Source organism: Atractosteus spatula, chromosome 10, assembly GCF_055471065.1.
Source record: "Atractosteus spatula isolate fAtrSpa1 chromosome 10, fAtrSpa1.hap1, whole genome shotgun sequence".
Classification (NCBI taxonomy): Eukaryota; Metazoa; Chordata; class Actinopteri; order Semionotiformes; family Lepisosteidae; genus Atractosteus; species Atractosteus spatula.
Window position 1 is genome coordinate 9297326 of NC_142715.1, and position 15697 is coordinate 9313022.

Below are 15697 nucleotides of genomic sequence, written 5' to 3' on the forward strand. Positions count from 1 at the left end.
GGGATTTAAAATTCAGGAATATGAATGGCCAATTGCTTACAGCTAGGGTTTTTACGTTTTCTTATTTAGCGATTTGTGTATCAATCTTTTAACAATTCATTAAAATGCTAACAATACGTAAAATCAAAACAACAGCACCGTTAAATGCTGGGGAGACAGGTAGTTTTTTTTTTCAATCAGATGCCAATCTCTAATGCTGTGTGTGAGAGCTTACGTACCTTTCCTTTTCTCACATTTTCTGACAACTATTCCAAAGGGGCACCCTGTCAGCTCCTAAAACTTTTTAAAAATCTGCCTGCATGTTTGATTATTGTCGTTTTATTTAGAAAAAGTTCAATATTGATCATAACTAAAGAAAATTAGGATCACGAATAAAAAAAGGGCTGAAGATGCGAGTCGCTCTTGAATCAGAGCTGGGTGACACGGGCTTCTGTTCTGATATGATTGTACGAGAAGCAGGAGGAATTTCTTCTCTCCTATGGAGCATGAGCTGAATCAGGAGTGAGACATTTCGTATGCTCGTGCATATGTTAACGCATGACCTACATCGTAAAACTAAATTAAAAACTAACATTAAGTTGTCAAAGACATTCATTTATATACAAACAAGAAACAGACAGACATAGTAATGATTCTACATTAACTTGTCCTACACTGATCAGACTAATTGAAATGTATGAAAGCCCGTTTCCGGCAGGGAGTTAAAAAAAAACGCGCTATGGTATTGCAGAATTCCGACTAAGTAACTCAGAATTTTAACTTAGTAACTGAGAACTCCGACTTTATATCTCACATTTGCAACTTCGAAATAACCCATATTTAATTGTCTGTCATTTTGTTATTATGCCGGATTCGGGTTCTAGGGCTTGTACCCTCGCTACTCCCACTCTAGTTCGTGCCTCACTGCATTGGCTCGAACCCACGTCTTGCCAGCTGAGCTAAAGATCACTTTCTTTAGCCCCGGCGGCCAGCATCCCTGTTATGCGCAGGGGAGGGCGGTGCCGTCACCACACTGCAACCAGATTGTACAAATTGTATGTCGCAAATGAACAAGTAATAGGTTTATTCCATGCTGAAAAAAGGAAGAAAGAAAACACGTTTCAGCCGATAAAAATCAAATTAATTACATTATTTTTTATGGAATCCCATTTCCGCCAGTGAGGCTTCCATAGTACCCGGATGGAATAGTGGACGGTGGGCTTTTTTAAAAAAAAATATTGAAACACCAGAAATACAAAAGCGGAGACAGAATATGATATAAGATAGACAAATAGACACTTCACATCCAGAGGAATTCACAATTAAAAAATCTGAAACTTATACTTTTTACATATTTTCATTGTATGTCCTTTTTTACTTAAAAAAGAAGGTCTTCTTTAGCTCAGCTAGCAAGGCCTGGGCTCGAGCCAATACAGTGAGACACGAAGTAGGGTGGAAGCGGCGAGGGGCACAAGCCCTGGAACCCGAATCCGTTACAATAACGAAAGGACAGACAATGAAATATGGGCTATTTCGAAGACGCAAATGTGAGAGATAAAGTCGCAATTACGAGATATAAAGCCGGAATTCTGAGTTTTTAAGTCGCAATTCTGAGTTTTTAGGTCGCAATTCTGAGATTCTAAGTCAATTCTGAGATACCATAGCGCGTTTTTTTTTTACTCCCTGGCGGAAACGGGCTTCCATTGGTTCTCAGTGCTGCGAAGCAAAAGCAATCTCTGGAAAATCAGACAAATTATTATCAGATCATGTCAAAAGCTGATCAGTATTTCTTTACTGGGAAGCAAAGAAATGCTTGTATTACACATTTTAATATGACATGCAATTACACATGAAAAATAGTAAAATTATTTTCATTGCGGTACGTGTTGATAGAACAGCCCCCTCGATAAAGGAAAGTGTGGACGGACGTGTCGCATGTTCCGTACTCTGTCTGACAGCGAGTTTAACACACTGTCCTCGGAAATTAGAAACTAATTGAACAATAAATTAATCTGAGCAAATTTTACACGTGTGGGTGATTTAATTCTGTCGAAATTGCGTGGAACTCCTCCGCTGAGGTCAGATACACACGGGAAAGTGTGCAGGCGGCTTCACGGAGTCCCGCCTCAGACTGGAAGCAGGTTCTAATTAGACGCTGAGAACAATCCGGGTCTCTGTGTGTAACTGATTGTGTTGATTGAGCGGTAGTGTGACCAGGTGTGTGGAAGCAGGTCCTGCCAGTATAAAAACCTAGTCACAGCATTCACACTTTATGCTCTCTTGCTTCAACACAGTTTGGTGGTTTACTTATCTTACCCCTGTAGCAATTTAGCGGGACGTTAATTTGGCGATGCGCTCGTTTCTCTTTATACTGTGCCTGTGCGCAGCGGCCGGACTCACCGCACTGATCTCCGCCGGGCCGGCTGGCTGGGACTCTCGGGCATTAGCGCTCCAGGCCGACTTCCCGGCTCTCGAAGACGCAGCCCAGTCGGAGGACTTGAACCTGGCAGATGCACCCTCCGAAGACCTGTCTGCAAGCGAGAACGACTCGCAGTCCTTGGCTCCCGATTTCCGCCGTCTTCCCGTGTCCAGAGACGCGTACTCGCCCTACTTCGACAAGGAGAAGATGAAGCCCGAAGCCGGCAGCCGGCCCTTACCCGCCTACATCAAGAGCGTCCTGTTTCCTCCCCAGCGAGGGCGGCAGCCGGCTCGCCCGGCCATCGGGGGCACCCGAGGAGTGGCTGTGTGGTGCGACTCCAGCAGGATGTACGTGAGGGTCAGTCGGCTCCTGTTCGGCTTCAGCTGTCGGCCATCGGAGGTGACCTTGGGCAACTGCAGCGTCAGCCGAACCACACGCCGTTACTTCTACTTCATCTACGGGCTTCACGAGTGTGGCACCGAGCGATCGGTAAGCGGGGCTTCATCTACAGGCAGTGTATCGATGTGAGCTGTAGGGCTAGTGTCAGGGTTTCCTTTCCTGGGAATATCCCTTCCTCTGTAACCCTGCAGGTTGTCCAGGGCCGCCTGGTGTACTCCAACACTCTCCGCTATGCACCGCCCTCCTCCAGTGCGCCTGTGCATCGCTTCATTCCCTTCTCTGTGCCAGTCAAGTGCTCCTACAACAGGTAGGCAGGGCTCTGCTGCTGCTGAGAAGCCGCTGGGACAGTGTCCAGAAGCCCCTCATCCCCTCTGTCCTGCAGGTTCCACTACTCCTACAAGGTTGGCTATGTCCCCACGTGGGCCAGGAGAAGGACCTTCTTCAAGGACCTGAAGAACAAGCACAGCTTTGTCCTGCTCACCACCAACTGTAAGCTCCTTGAGTGAGTGGCTCCTCCTGCCTGCAGGGGGTGCTGTGTGCAGGTGTAATGCTGCCTCTCTCTCCAGCCCGCTGGATCCGGCTCTCTCCTAAGGATGAGTACTTCCTGGGTCAGCCCATGTACTTCCAGGCCACTGCCTACTTTGCCACAGTGGAGCAGAGGCTGTACATCCACTCGTGTTACGTAACGGAGAAACCAGACCAGCACTCCCAGCCCCGTTTCCCTGTGATCGACAACTTGGGGTATGGCCCCTTCTGGGAGGAGAGGTGGGCAGGAGCCCTGAGAGCCTGCAGGGGTTCATCCTTGTCCTTGTCCCCAGGTGCATGGTGGACAGCAAGGCAGATGGCTGCCTGTCCAGGTTTGTCCCCTCCAAGCAGAAGGATATGCTCCGCTTCACAATTGATGCCTTCCTCTTCCAGAAGAAGCTGTCCAGGAAGGTACTGCTTTCAAAGGCTGCTCAGCCTTCTTGCTCTACTGATCCATTGTCTGCTTTTCCATCCATGATCTAGATGTGAACCAGACTGTGGCGGCTGTAGTGCCAAGAGCTGCCAGCTTGCCTTCACTGATGGCAGAAGGTCCTTCTCTGTCCCTCGATTGGCCTTGATCCCTTAATGCTGTGACCTTCCCTCTTGCAGCATGAAGTGACTGAGCTGTACATGCACTGTGTCATGGCTGTGGCTCCTGCTAAAGCAACACCAGGGACCAAGTCCTGCACCTACAACAGGGAGGCGAAGAGGTACTTCTGTAAGGAGCCTGCTGAGGGTGCTCTGGGACATGCCAGGTGGAGGCCTCACCTGTCCTCCTCTCCTCCAGGTGGGAGGAGCTGTATGGTGACCATGAGGTCTGTGCCTGCTGTGAGTCCAAGTGTGCTGGCAGTCAGAATGAAGGTGGGTCTGGTTCTCTATCCCTTGTGGATGCATCTCTGCCCAAGAGACAACCATGCTTGGACAACTGAGGAATGATCCCATGCTGGACAAAGGGACTATTAAGATGAGTAGCATCACTGTGGGACTCTGGGTATAGCGGATCCCTCACTCCTGGGTGCTGCTTGTCCACAGGTACCAGGAGCCTGGTGACCAGCGGTCGGGTGGCTGTGGCACCAGTAGAGGGTCCTCTGGATGTGGGAGCTGACTGGACTGAGGATGAGGAGGGAGACCCTCAGAGCTCCAGTGAGGATGTGGAGGGAGCAGAGGACTTCGGAGATGTTGGCCAGTGGACAGGTAGGGTCTGGCAGGAGGAGCTCCTTTAGGGGTGGGTGTCCTGCAGTTCAGCTGGATTGTTCTCCTTCTTCCTCCCCAGGTGCCTGAATGAAGGCTCCAGCCTGGCCCTTGTGACTCTCCTGCCTCCACTCGCCTTGTAATGGCAACATCTCAATAAAGCTGTGAAAGACCCTTCTGTCTGCCCTTGTTTCTTTATGGTTTATAGGTTTGAATGGGGTGGAGGAATTCAAGGGAAGTATTTGTGGGGGTTCCCCTTTCAAGAATGCTTCCCATATTGCTGCCAATGAGGACTGAAAATGGCTGGAGTAATAAAGCATTGTACTGGGGGAAGATGGCCGCACTATTCCTTGGGCAGGGCAGTGTGACTTTTTTTTACTGTGGGAGAGACAGAGGTGTTCAATATACTGGAAATTCTCCCATTTCTGAGAGGGGTAGTGCTTATGGAGTGTGAGTTGCTACTGTAGTGCCCAGTAAGAGTGAGATCTAGTGTCCTATTCTAGGCTGCACAAACTGACTAAAAGAAACACAAGGATGGAATTGTCAGCAGGGGCTTGGTGTAAAGTAGGCCTTCCCTTCCTTAGCAGAGGAACAATACTGGTGCGTGAACATCAGTGAATAATGGTACAGTTAGAATCTCGGAGGTCTTATCTTATGGGTGTTGGTTTCACAGCAGTGGTAGTGGACAGTCATGAGAAGTATTAGGATTGAGACTGGAGATCCCAGCACTTGATCCGGAAGACGGGTGTTCACAACCACCTCTACCAGCAGCACAGACTGTGTAGATTGAGACTGAATGCTTACTACACAAAGCCTCTCCACTGTTTCAGTGTCCCATGTCATGGATTTCAAGTGAATCCTAGTCTTCCTTTGTGACTACCTATTATTTGCACGAATCATGATGGCCCACTAAGGCTGTCAATTCTTAGCCCTACTGCAGTGCCCTATTAAAGTTTCAAGGATTTAGAATAAACTATTTTATATAATGGTTCCGAAGGTGGCTCCTCAAAGCACTTGACAGAATTACAATTAGAATACACAGGATAAAACAATTCCAATAGACTGAGAAGACCATGGATGGCGGTACTAAGAAAAGTAGAAGCAGGGGGGTAAAGAATAGAACCAGTTCAGTAAAGGCTCTTCTACAGAACAAGGTGTTGAGTCTGAATTTGAAGGAGTTTAGGGAAGGTGACTCTGGTATCCTTGGGGAGAGAGTTCCAGAGCTTGGGGGCATAACAGCAGAAGGCCCTGTCACCCATACAGTGTAGAGGGGCTTGGGGGACAGTTAGGAGACCAGAATTAGAAGAGCAAAGGTTATGATGTGGAGAGTAGGGTGATAATAGATCAAAGTGCAACTGAAATGTGAAGGCATGTTCTACAGTTTATGCAAGAAAGGGTAATGTTAGGCTTTTATGGGACGGGGGTAATGGCAGCACTTTTGAGGATCGTTGGTACAATGGCAGTGCTCAAGGATTCATTTCTAATATTGAGGACAATGGGTTATATACCCATCGTTCTTACCAAAGGATCAGAGACCTTTTGCTATATAAAAAGACTCCTTTCCACCACTAATATATTCAGGTTTGGTTCGGTTGGGTTTTATCAGTTAAACATTTAATATTGTATTTGTCAGTTTGTTGATGCCTGTATATCACAGTGATCTGCACACACACCTTTGACTGAATATGGGCTGCCAAACCTCTCCACCAAACTTATGTATCACGGTATGTACATAAGAAGTTTATTTGTAATAACAGGGGTGTTGGTGCCAGTAGTCAGATTGGGTCAATTGCAAGGTAAGAACAGTATCACATTAACTGGAGATGATCCAGAGATTAACATGCAGCTCTGTACGCCAGATTAATACCGATTTGCAACGCGCTCGTCTGCTGACTTTAGTCCCCTGCTCAGTAATCACAATGTTCCCAATTGCAATGAGCCCAAGGAAACAGCTGCTGCTCTCTAGAGGACACTACAGGACAGGACTAAGTACAATTCCTGCAATAGACTAAGCAGTTTAGTGCCAAACTAATGGAACACTGAATCCTATGGGACAGTTCCGAATGTAGTAACAGCTTAATACTGAAATAATATCGTAAACACCTCGTGATCTTAAGAATCTGTCGCTCTTAAAAAGTATTATAATAAGCTAAAATTGTACTGCAGCCACAACACAGTGGACCTGCAGCTCCTCTCCTGATCATACAGAAAGATGTCATCACTATAACACCTGTTAACAAACATAGCGCCTGCAGTCTGTGAAAGAGAGCTCTGAGGTGAATATTCCTTGCAGGGAAGTGAACTGAAAAACAAGCAAATACATCACTCAGATGAAGAGCAACGACTGTCGCTAAAGAAAGTGAGCGAGGGTACACCTATAGTAGTTCATCCACAGAAATTCAAACATAAATTCGTGATGCACCAGAGTACCACAAAGCTAGAAGCGTGCCTTCAACTGGAGTATTGTAGCATGACTATTTATAAGTAATATTAACTTATTCCAGGCGTTCATCTGGTTTAAGAATACGAATCGATGCCTTCAAATAGACCTTTAACAGTCCTTTGATGTAGAATTAAGAAAATGGGGAATTATTTGATCCCATTCTCAATCCAGTAGTTTATGGACAGGCGCTCTCAGCGGACTGTGTGCAGGAGTGATGGGTGATGTGGAATTCTATGGGCTCAGTGGGACTCTGGGAGTCAACTCAGGGCTCTGCTGTAGATTCCTGTAGAACCGGTGTGAAATGATAATGTATAGTTGGCTGGTATTGTTAATGTAAAGTTTACTGGTACGTTTCGGCCAAAACATATTTTCTTTCTTCTTTTTTTCAGCATGGAATAAACCTATTACTTGTTCCTTTGCAGCCTACGCATGCTGACGCAGGTACCCACCTGAACTACAAATTGTGTCGGCCGTTCCATTACACTATAATGATGAATCGTACAAGATCATAGGATCTATAGGCCTGAAGACTTGTCTTGTACAGTGCCCTGATAAAAATCAAATTAATTACACAAATTTTTATGGAATCCCATTTCCGGTAGTGAGGCTTCCATAGTACATGGATGGAATAGTGGACGGTGGGCTTTTATTTTTTTTTTATTTAAACACCAGAAATACAAAAACGAAGACAGAATATGAAATAAGATACAGAAATAGACACGTCACATCCAGGAGAATTCACAATTATAAAAGCTGAAACTTATACTTTTTACATATTTCCATTGTATGTCCTTTTTTACTTAAAAAAGAAGGTCTTCTTTAGTTTAGCTGGCAAGACCTGGGTTCGAGCCAATGCAGTGAGGCACGAACTAGGGTGGGAGCAGCAAAGGCACAAGCCCTGGAACCCGAATCCGTTACAATAACAAAAGGACATACAATGAAATATGGGTTATTTCGAAGTCGCAAATTTGAGATATAAAGTCGCAATTACGAGATATAAAGTCGGAATTCTGAGTTTTTAAGTCACAATTCTCAGTTACTAAGTCGGAATTCTGAGATACCATAGAGCGTTTTTATTTTTACTTCCTGGCGGAAACGGGCTTCCATAGAAATGCAAAGGAACGAGTAATAGGTTTATTCCATGCTGAAAAAAAGAAGAAAGAGAACACAACGTTTCGGCCGTGGAGCCTTCTTCTCCACGGCCGAAACGTTGTGTTCTCTTTCTTTTTTTCAGCATGGAATAAACCTATTACTCGTTCCTTTGCAGCCTACGCATGCTGACGCAGCTACCCACCTGAAGTACTTCCATAGAAATGGTCAGATTCAGAGCCATTGCAGTTCGTGCTAATTAGAACAACGCCAGTACTGAGCCCTCAGCACCGTACTGACTACTGAGCACAAGTTCAGCTGCTCGCCAGCTTTGTTAAGCACAGTTTTGCATTGCTATTGAGCTCAGAGCAGGAGCTGATCTTCACACAGTACCGTGTTAAAAAAGCAACATAAGCAAAAAGTAAAAAAAACGTTTTCTATACTTGTCTGTTTAAAAATATTATATCTTTAAAAAAGACAAAGGGTTTGTGTGTCGCGCTTAAGTTTCGATTCATTTCAAACGCACAGAAAAAACATTTTCTTCCAAGAAATCATAAATTTGTCTCATCCTCCATACTATAATTCTCTCTTGTAGTAGTAAAGCATTTTGAGTCAAACCGAACAATATATTAAAGGAACAAGTAATAGGTTTATTCCATGCTGAAAAGAGAAGAGAGAAAACATAACGTTTCAGCTGTGAAACCTTCTTCAGGTTTGTTTTCTTTCTTCTCTTTTCAGCATGGAATAAACCTACAGTATTACTTGTTCCTTTGCAGATACGAATGCTGACGTAGCTACCCACCTGAATATATTAAACGTTTCATCTATATGATTAACATAATGTTCTCTTGAATAAGTACTCGAAAGAAGCCGCAGCTCAGGTGTTAGAGAGATTTGAAATCGGATCGGTGGATTTAGAGTCCAGACTGCGAACCGACAGCTGATACAGGTCTTTTATAGAACCGTTTTGATTTTCTCTACTTTGTCCCCGTGACGTCATTGTCCTGCTCGCAGCCGAGCCCGACACACGGTACCGTCTGGTTTCTGTCGCTGGGCGGGTCTGTGTGGGTTCTAATGCCCCAGTATAATGACGGGGACACTAAACTGTAAACGGGTGCCGTCCTTCGGCTGAGACGTAAAACCAAGGTCCTGACTCTGTGGTCATTAAAAATCCCAGGTCGTCTCTCGAAAGAGTAATGGTGTAACCCCAGCATCCTGGCCAAATTTCCCATTGACCCTTACCAGTCATGGCCTCCTAATAATCCCCATCTCTGAACTGGCTTCATCGCTCTGCTCTCCTCCCCACTAATAGCTGATGTGTGGTGAGTGTTCTGGCGCACTATGGCTGCTGTTGCATCATCCAGGTGGGGCTGCACATTGGTGGTGGTTGAGGGGAGTCCCCATTACCTGTAAAGCGCTTTGAGTGGAGTGTCCATGAAAGCGCTATATAAGTGTAAGCAATAATAATTATTATTATTATTATTATGTAAAATGCAATAAAAATATCATATTTGATTCAAAATCGATTAATGTAAAAACTGATAAAACTAATGCTTTTTTCAGGGCTATATCTACTTTTTTTTTTTATCAAAGAGAAGTCTGTCGCGATTGTGAAAGTTAGAGAAGGTGTACCAGCGGGTGCCTTCACATCTCTAGCTTCAGTCTCGCCTGTAGCTGCGAGAAGGTTAAAAGCGCACAAGTGATCTGTCTTTCGTCAAAGGAATTGCTGGAGCAGTAGGACGCAGAACAATATCTGGCAGCAGTAGATGTCTGGGAAAGAGAGATTCTGTTTTCAGCACAGTAAACAGGAAGTGAGAATGAGCTCAGTCCAGCTCCCAGCAGAATCTATTGTAACGCAACGGGGGTTCAGGCGGGCGCCCTTGCCACATTAGGTCGGCTCTTCACCGTCGGGGGCTCGAACCCGGGACTCCCGCGTCACTTAGCAGGGACCCCGCCCGGTGAGCCAATGAGGGATCTCTCCACAGCCCAGCGGCTGTGGTCCTGCTATTACTGGGAAGGGCGGTGACGTCACCTGCTCTGGTAAGCCGGCTCTTACAACAGTACCTGTCGGCCGTAAGCATTACACTATTCTGGTTTGTTTACTGTGCGACAGTGCGTCTGAGGCTCTTTGAATCGCAACGTGAAAAAAACAATTGCTCACATCGTATGACTTCCATAACAGGAAGGGAAGATATCACTTAAAAAAAATCAGAACTGAAGATTTGGATCCGGGGCCTCAATTTTATCAAATTATTAAAATAATAATTATTAAAATATCAGATTGTGTTTCTGCAACATTTCGTGCACAGTACGCCATGTTTTAAAAAAAATAAAACAACAGTCACAACATACACGCAGTCTGGAGATATTTTCCCCTTTTATATTTTTGCCACTTTATATCGAACCTGTTTTACTCCCAAAAGTGCAAAGTAGCGTGAACGTAATAAAAATGTACAATTCACCGCTGGTATAAACAGATGTGTGCCGTGTCTGCCTTTGTAAGCATTTGTTTAAAAAAGAAGTTCACAATACGATAAAAACACAGAAAGCACAAACTTAATAATACAACGATACAAAATCAATACCAAATCATAAAGAAAATTAAGTACCTATCCTTTGAAAACAGAGAACACCTTTATATCTATAATAATAACGTGACATTTGTATATACGTTTGAATAACAAAGCAGACAGAGTAGTCCCTTAATTCAAAGATCAGATTTTGGCTAAAACAAGACATTCAGACGGGAGCTGAATTCGGAACAAGAGCCTCTGCTTCGTCGTTTACTGAGCTTTTGATCAACGTCTCAGTGAAAAAGATTCCCTATTTTAACTCTTTGATTAAAGTACACAAAAAGCACCTTCTTTCGAGCCAGAATCAAACTAGCAACCTAATGATTTCCCGCTGTTTTCACTACAATCTTTCACTCTACCAACTGAGCTATCGATCGAATATCAGATGCCGCTCTCTGGCACATACTGCCCAATGTAGTGAAATGTTCCGGGTGATTTAAATCCCAGTTCGACATTAAGTTTCAACTCAAGACTTTCCTTAGTCTTGTTTACCTTTAATTTTAGTCAAGAACCAGGATTCTACTGTATAAACTTCCGAGATATTACAAAATGTTTGATGGGGCATCAATCATTCCAGGCGGAAATTGATTCCTTTTTTTTCTCGAGGGATCATATTAAACATTTCATTAGGATGGAGAGGAGGACCACCATGAGACAAAACAAACAGTTTCTTTCTGTCTTTTTTAGAAAGTAGCGTTTGTGCTACATTAATAATATTTTCGTGCGAATATAGAAGTTGTAAATTTTAAAACTTATATTTGAATCGAAATGTGGTTTTGAGTTTAATATTAGTGTGTTCATGTAATTAGTTTGTGTTTGTGTTTGTCATTACTATATACTATATACTATATACAGACACACTGACTGACTGCACACTCCAGTACATTAACACTGCACTGAGAGAGAGAGGGGTTCATACAGACACACTGACTGGACACTCCAGTACATTAACACTGCACTGAGAGAGAGAGGGGTTAATACAGACACACTGACTGGACACTCCAGTACATTAACACTGCACTGAGAGAGAGAGGGGTTCATACAGACACACTGACTGGACACTCCAGTACATTAACACTGCACTGAGAGAGAGAGGGGGGTTCATACAGACACACTGACTAGACACTCCAGTACATTAACACTGCACTGAGAGAGAGAGGGGGGTTAATACAGACACACTGACTGGACACTCCAGTACATTAACACTGCACTGAGAGAGAGAGAGAGAGAGGGGTTCATACAGACACACTGACTGACTGGACACTCCAGTACATTAACACTACACTGAGAGAGAGGGGTTCATACAGACACACTGACTGGACACTCCAGTACATTAACACTGCACTGAGAGAGAGAGGGGTTCATACAGACACACTGACTGGACACTCCAGTACATTAACACTGCACTGAGAGAGAGAGGGGTTCATACAGACACACTGACTGGACACTCCAGTACATTAACACTGCACTGAGAGAGAGAGGGGTTAATACAGACACACTGACTGGACACTTCAGTACATTAACATTGCACTGAGAGAGAGAGGGGTTAATACAGACACACTGACTGGACACTCCAGTACATTAACACTGCACTGAGAGAGAGAGGGGTTCATACACACAAACTGACTGGACACTCCAGTACATCAACACTGCACTGAGAGAGAGGGGGGTTAATACAGACACACTGACTGGATACTCCAGTACATTAACACTGCACTGAGAGAGAGAGGGGTTCATACAGACACACTGACTGGACACTCCAGTACATTAACACTGCACTGAGAGAGAGAGGGGTTCATACAGCCACACTGACTGGACACTCCAGTACATTAACACTGCACTGAGAGAGAGAGGGGTTCATACAGACACACTGACTGGACACTCCAGTACATTAACACTGCACAGAGAGAGATAGAGGGGCTCATACAGACACACTGACTGGACACTATATTGCAACGCTTGGAGCGTCACATTAGTATTTTGACGCACAGCTCATAAACAGACAATTTGCCATTTCCAGTGTGAATCGAATCGGCACAACTAGTATTTTAAAAAGTATTTGTGTTCTCTGCAAGCCCGTCCTGTTATTCCTTTATGTGCAATCGTTTTGACAGTCAAAATATCACATCATAAAATGATCTTTTATTACTGTTTAGTAAGATAAACCAGATTAAACCTATATAATCAAGTACATTCGAGTATGCCTTTATTATCGGGAGGCGCGACAGATGTTAATATAAACAAAACAAAAAAATACAGCTAGCTTTCCTCTTTGATCTCTGTGAATTCTTTTTAACTTGCTCTCTGTCCTCTGGAAATATCTGTCCGTTATGGGGGGAGATGAAGTTGAACAAGCACTTTTATATATACAGTGGTGTGAAAAAGTGTTTGCCCCCTTCCTGATTTCTTGTTTTTTTGCGTTTGTCACACTGAAATGTTTCAGATCATCAAACAAATTGAAATATTAGACAAAGATAACACAAGCACACACAAAATGCAGTTTTTAAATGAAGGTTTTTATTATTAAGGGGAAAAAAAATCCAAACCTACATGGCCCTGTGTGAAAAAGTGATTGCCCCCCCCCTGTTAAAACATAAGTCAACTGCGGTTTATCACATCTTTGGAAAGCTGAGTTCAATTTCTCTAGCCACGCCCAGGCCTGATTACTGCCACACCTGTTCTCAATCAAGAAATCACTTAAATAGGACCTGCCTGACAAAGTGAAGTAGACCAAAAGATCCTCAAAAGCTAGACATCATGCTGCGATCCAAAGAAATTCAGGAACAAATGAGAAACAGAGTAATTGAGATTTATCAGTCTGGAAAAGGTTATAAAGCCATATCTAAAGCTTTGGGACTCCAGCGAACCACAGTGAGAGCCATTATCCACAAATGGCGAAAACATGGAACAGTGGTGAACCTTCCCAGGAGTGGCCGGCCGACCAAAATGACCCTAAGAGTGCAGCGATGACTCATCCAAGAGGTCAGAAAAAACCCCACAACAACATCCAAAGAACTGCAGGCTTCACTTGCCTCAGTTAAGGTCACTGTTCATGACTCCACCATAAGAAAGAGACTGGGCAAAAATGGCCTGCATGGCAGAGTTCCAAGACGAAAACCACTGCTGAGCAAAAAGAACATAAAGGCTCGTCTCAGTTTTGCCAGAAAACATCTTGATGATCCCCAAGACTTTTGGGAAAATACTCTGTGGACTGCTGAGACAAAAGTTGAACTTTTTGGAAGGTGTGTGTCCCATTACATCTGCATAAAAGTAACACAGCATTTCAGAAAAGGAACATGATACCAACAGTAAAATATGGTGGTGGTAGTGTGATGGTCCGGGGCTGTTTTGCTGCTTCAGGACCTGGAAGACTTGCTGTGGTAAATGGAACCATGAATTCTGCTGTCTACCAAAAAATCCTGAAGGAGAATGTCCGGCCATCTGTTCATGACCTCAAGCTGAAGCGCATTTGGGTTCTGCAGCAGGACAATGATCCAAAACACACCAGCAAGTCCACCTCTGAATGGCTTAAGAAAAACAAAATGAAGACTTTGGAGTGGCCTAGTCAAAGTCCTGACCTGAATCCGATTGAGATGTTGTGGCATGACCTTAAAAAAGTGGTTAAGGCTCGAAAACCCTCCAATGTGGCTGAATTACAACAATTCTGCAAAGATGAGTGGGCCAAAATTCCTCCACAGCGCTGTAAAAGACTCATTGCCAGTTATCGCAAACGCTTGATTGCAGTTGTTGCTGCTAAGGGTGGCTCAACCAGTTATTAGGTTTAGGGGGGAATCACTTTTTCACACAGGGCCATGTAGGTTTGGATTTTTTTTCCCTTAATAATAAAAACCTTAATTTAAAAACTGCATTTTGTGTTTACTTGTGTTATCTTTGTCTAATATTTCAATTTGTTTGATGATCTGAAACATTTCAGTGTGACAAACATGCAAAAAAATAAGAAATCAAGAAGGGCGCAAACACTTTTTCACACCACTGTATGTTTATATGCACATTTTATGTATTAATAAATGTATTCTCGTGTATTAGTACCTGTGTGTGTGTGTTGTTTGAGTTATCCCGCATGGTTGGATTCTAATGCCATTAAAAGAATCATTTTGTGATTTACTGCCACAATTAACAATTGTCCCAGTAAATGCCCAAACCCCTAGATTGACTGGTGCCTCGTGAGGGGATACTACACCAGTAATCCACTGCATGTGAGAATGTGTTCTAATGGCAGCAGTGATCAGCTCATTAACTGATCTCCACCTGGTGTGTCTGTTCATAAATGACAGATGGCCTGTAGGGGTGTAGCAAATCCTTTCCACTGAAATTGGAATCTTGTTCATCTCTTGCTGTGCTGTACAAGTCATCAGCTGTACTGAACAGCTCTGGTTTTCTGTGCACTGCACTCAAGATAATATATTTGCTATGCCAAAGTCTGTATTCATCAATGTATGTGTGAAAAGAACACATTAAAAGCAAATTCCATTGAGATGAAGCTTTTAGATCTATCCTTGCTCATTTGAGATTTTGGGCTCAAGCTTTTCTTTTGGTGGTGGTGGGGGGTTATTGTTAGTGGAAGAAAAAATAGACTAATGACTAAATTTAAGAAGTAAAAAAAAGTGTTTAAGGACTGAAAATATTTTCCCTATCATTAAAAAAAACATTTCAATAAAAAAATACAATATATAATTATATACAAGACCTTGGAAGAAGTCACGCGTGCTCTTGATTTTGCTGTTCATTCTGCAGCTGCAGGTGTTAAGGATCACATGCAGTGCTTTTCCTGCGGAGGGCGGCTGGGAGACTGGGAGGTGGCCAGTGACCCCTGGAGGGAGCACGCCAAGTAGTTTCCAGAGTAAGCATTGCAGATTCGCTGTGTTTGACGACCAGGAGGAGAAAGAGCACACCCATCGAATAGCACTTTAATCACTTCCAGGTCATCGCATCAATTTCAGCTCCCTTTTATCCAGTTCAAGGTCACAGTGGCTCAGAGCAGCAGTGCTAACCTCTGCGCCCACTGTGCTGCCCTGCCCTCCATTTCAGGTGCTGAGGTGTAACTTCTAAATTCTGTAA

General features: G+C 43.8%; 1 protein-coding gene across 1 annotated transcript; it reads left to right on the top strand.

The window, feature by feature from the left end:
- The first annotated feature begins 2329 nt into the window (after positions 1-2329).
- On the top strand, positions 2330-15471 carry LOC148824847 (zona pellucida sperm-binding protein 3-like). Its single transcript, XM_088926172.1, has 10 exons — positions 2330-2887; positions 2989-3104; positions 3180-3286; positions 3364-3538; positions 3616-3733; positions 3932-4032; positions 4110-4183; positions 4355-4516; positions 9938-10003; positions 15374-15471. The coding sequence occupies exons 1-10, from the start codon at positions 2330-2332 to the stop codon at positions 15469-15471; spliced, it is 1575 nt and encodes a 524-aa protein (XP_088782298.1).
- Positions 15472-15697: the final 226 nt, after the last annotated feature.

Bases quoted from the DNA above. Each gene is read 5' to 3' on its own strand.
- LOC148824847 (XM_088926172.1), top strand. From the start codon at position 2,330: ATGCGCTCGTTTCTCTTTATACTGTGCCTGTGCGCAGCGGCCGGACTC. The intron at 2,888-2,988 runs GTAAGCGGGGCT...GTAACCCTGCAG, and splicing joins AGTGTGGCACCGAGCGATCG to GTTGTCCAGGGCCGCCTGGT. The intron at 10,004-15,373 runs GTGAGCCAATGA...TTCATTCTGCAG, and splicing joins CTTAGCAGGGACCCCGCCCG to CTGCAGGTGTTAAGGATCAC.